The following is a 3406-nucleotide window of genomic DNA, read 5'->3' as shown; positions in this document are numbered from 1 at the left end:
AGCCCCCCTCGTTGTGTTGTGACAGCTCTGATATTGTTTATTGAGGCTGGATGTCAGGTATAATTAGCAATCGATATGGAAAACGTTTGCTCCCCACACTGGCACGTCTCTGACGTCAGGACCGATTAACGTTTCTTATTGGTCCCAAATTCCCCCAGCCTGAGCTAATTATTGGGAGCCTGATGTTGATAAAGTTAAAGCGCCCGGCGCCCTGCAGCATGAGCCCCTCGCCGCGCCGCCTCCTCCGCCAGCAGCACCCCCGGCCCCAGCCGCCCTGCCGCCAGCGCCCCCAGCCCCGCCGGCACCCCCCGCCCTAGAGCCGCCCCCATGATGGACAGCCGCATCCTGGAGCATCCTCATGCCCAGTTCGGGGGGATGGTGGGCTTCCCTTACCCGCTCGGGCACCACCACGTCTACGAGCTGGCCGGGCATCAGCTGCAGTCGGCGGCCGCCTCCGTCCCCTTCTCCATCGATGGATTACTGAGCGGCTCCTGTGCCGCCTCCGTGGTCAACCCGGCGCCGCTCATCCCCTCCGGCTGTGGGGTGAGCGGGGACAGCCAGCCCTTCAAGCTCGCAGGTAGGAGCGGCCCCGTGTCGCGTGTTCCCCCCCCCGCCACCCCACGACCCGACCGTCGCTCCCCGCCCGGAGCGTGTCAGCGCGGAGGAGGAAAAGCACCGCACGCCCCGTATACCCCCTATCCCCATCTACGGATATTGGGGGGTCTGGTGAGGGGGGAGGGAGTCTGTGCTGACCCCCGAGGGGGCGGACAGGACGGGGTGTGGGGCCTCGGGCCGAGCGCCGGGAGCATCCCCCGTTCCCACCGGCGTTGGGCCACGCGTGTGCCCTGAACAATAGCGGGCCCGGCCCGGTGCATTCCCCCAAAGTTCATCGAGTGGGAGCTCAGATCATACCCTTAAAAAATAATAATAAAAATAATAATGGGAATCACTGGCGTTTGGGGAATGAAGAGCGATAATTATTTTTTTTTTTTTAACGATTTAACCAAAGGGAAGCGCTCTCCTTCCTTCTCTCCCCGCCGGCCTGTGGCACCGCTATTGTTCAGCTATTAAAACATTCCGTCGACCCAACATCCTTCTGATTAATCTTGAGGCTGCCCCACTCTGCACCTCAACTAAATACAAATTATTATTATTATTATTATTATTATTATTATTATTATTATTTATCGTAATTTCCACACCTGGTGGAAAACGTTAAGGGAGGTGCAGCCAGGGCTGAAAATCCCCAACCTGGAGTTGTGCATACTCGAAGAGGCTGCGAACACCCCAGCCCAATGCCCACCCGTGCTCGGGGGTCTGCGGGAGGCCCAGGGGCCGCCCTGCCCTCGGGGTCCCGCGTGGGACCGGGCCGTGAGCTGTGACCCACGCAGGTGCTCCCGGGGGGGCTGGGAAAGGGAAGGAAAGGGGGGGGGTTAATTTTTTTTTTAATAAAACCTTTGGTGGTTGGCGCAAATATTGGAACTTCTCTCTCTCTCTCTGCCAGCTGAGTGCCTGTGGAGAGCTTCCTTCAGGAATAAATGTTCTGTAAAGTACATTTTCGGAGGAGGCGAGGGCAGATCGGGTTCCTCCCCATTTTTAGCGCAGGTGTGTGTTTAATCCCGCTCTTTTACCACCGCTACCGAGCACAAAAGTTAAAAGGCTCCTGTGAATGGCAGGGAGGGGGGGAGAAGGCCTGTCTCCCAGGGATCTGAGGGTATTTCTGCCTTTTCAGACTCGGGTGACCCGGACAAAGAAAGTCCTGGCTGTAAAAGAAGACGAACTCGCACCAATTTTACTGGCTGGCAGCTCGAGGAGCTGGAAAAGGCGTTTAATGAGAGTCATTACCCGGACGTGTTTATGCGAGAGGCTCTGGCTCTCAGGCTGGACTTGGTGGAGTCCAGAGTGCAGGTAAAAAACGTGCTCCCCCTTCCCTTTCCCCCCACCCTCTCCCTGCGCCGAGCGGTCCCTGGGGAGGCCTCTTGGACCCGCATCCCTGCTCCGGGACGGGCCCTGTGCTCTTGGGCCCGCAGCCCCGCACCTCCCGGCCCTTTTGTTCCCTGCCTTGCACTGCTGCTTGCTGGTTTATTTTATCATTATAATTATTATAATTTTTTTTTTAATCTTGCAAAACGGGAAGAGTTGCATCCCAGCCTGGCTTCCCTAAACATTTTTTTTAGTATGTTTTTCCACTGTAAACATTTTTCTGAAATGAGTCAAGGGTGAGAAAATTAGCATGCAAATATGAGGCATAATCACGGGCCAGGGTATGCTGGAGAACGTCAATAAAGCTCGTAGGTGCGTCGAGAGCGCGTGGAACTTGTAAAACTTAATTTTAACGAGCTTCTCAGGCCCTTGGCGGTGCGGGACGGGGAGGGGAAGCACCGATCTGCTTCAATTGATCTTCGAAAAAATAAATGGGAATCGGATGGGGGAAGGGGTTGCGGGATGGCTGTTGGATCTCCAGATGCTGGTTTTATGCCGCGGTGGCTGCGAGTGGGCGGTGAGGCCGAGCTGCGGCCCCGCATCCTGCCGGGACCCGCCGCCGTGCGCGGGTGGGCGGCTTCGCGTGGGCCGCGTGTGCAGGGAATGCGTCTTTAAACCCATCCCGGGCGCCGGGGACGGTCCCCCCGGGATGAGCCAGCGCCGTTGGCCGCGGTTCCTCCGTAGGCTTTGCCTCATAGTGTCTTTCCCAGCCGTTTTCCCTCCCGCGCCGGCTCCCAGAGCCGCCTCTCGCCCTGCCCGGGGTCGCGGCAGCCTGCGGGGCCAGGCCGGGGGAAGGATCCGGGAACGGGCACTGGTATCCCCACGGTGCTTCCGAGCTGGCGTCGTGATCCGGCCGGGAACCGGTGCTGCCAGCAGCCCCGAAGGGCCGAGGGTGCAAGGAGGGACACGTGTGCCCGAGGGGTGCGGGGACACCGGGGACCCGCCAAAGCAGGCAGGAGCAGGGACGGAGCAGAGAAGATTTTATTTAATTTTTTTTTCTCTCCTATGATCTCTCTATAACAAACCCAACCCGCACTTTGGGCTGATCCAACCCCTCTGTTCCGTCTCCCGGGAAGGGTAGTAGGTCCAAACCCCGCACGTCTGGGCGAGGCGTCGTCCGTTGTGTCCCCCCCGCACCCCCTCACCTCCGGCCGCTTATTGTGCTGTGTTTATCGCATTTTGCGTGCTGCTGCGGGGGGATCGGGCCCCGATCGGTGCTTCTGCACCCCTCGATCACGGCAAAGAGCCGGGGGAGGCTGTGTAATCCCTTCCCCTCCCCTCGGCGCCGGTGCGGGCAGGGTGCAGCGTGTGTGTGCGTGAGTGTGCACCCCCCCTTTTTTTTTTCCCCACCCTGTTAATAAAGAAGTGTGGATATCTTCCTCTCCCCTCCCTTGCTCTCTGTCTCGCAGAGGCCCAGTCTTGT

General features: G+C 58.7%; 1 protein-coding gene across 1 annotated transcript in view; it reads left to right on the top strand.

Annotated features, from left to right (window-relative positions):
- The first annotated feature begins 306 nt into the window (after positions 1–306).
- Positions 307–3406, top strand: part of UNCX (UNC homeobox) — a 4799-nt gene continuing 1699 nt past the window's right edge. Inside the window, exons 1-2 of the mRNA XM_027683713.1 lie at positions 307–577; positions 1733–1908. Coding sequence (XP_027539514.1) covers positions 328–577; positions 1733–1908 — 426 coding nt within the window. The 5' untranslated portion in view covers positions 307–327. The remainder of the gene's footprint in view (positions 578–1732; positions 1909–3406) is intronic.

Source organism: Neopelma chrysocephalum, unplaced genomic scaffold (genome assembly GCF_003984885.1).
Source record: "Neopelma chrysocephalum unplaced genomic scaffold, ASM398488v2 Primary Assembly neopelma1_65, whole genome shotgun sequence".
Lineage (NCBI taxonomy): Eukaryota > Metazoa > Chordata > Aves > Passeriformes > Pipridae > Neopelma > Neopelma chrysocephalum.
Note: the sequence above shows the minus strand (reverse complement) of the source record. Positions and strands in the feature narration are given on the sequence as shown.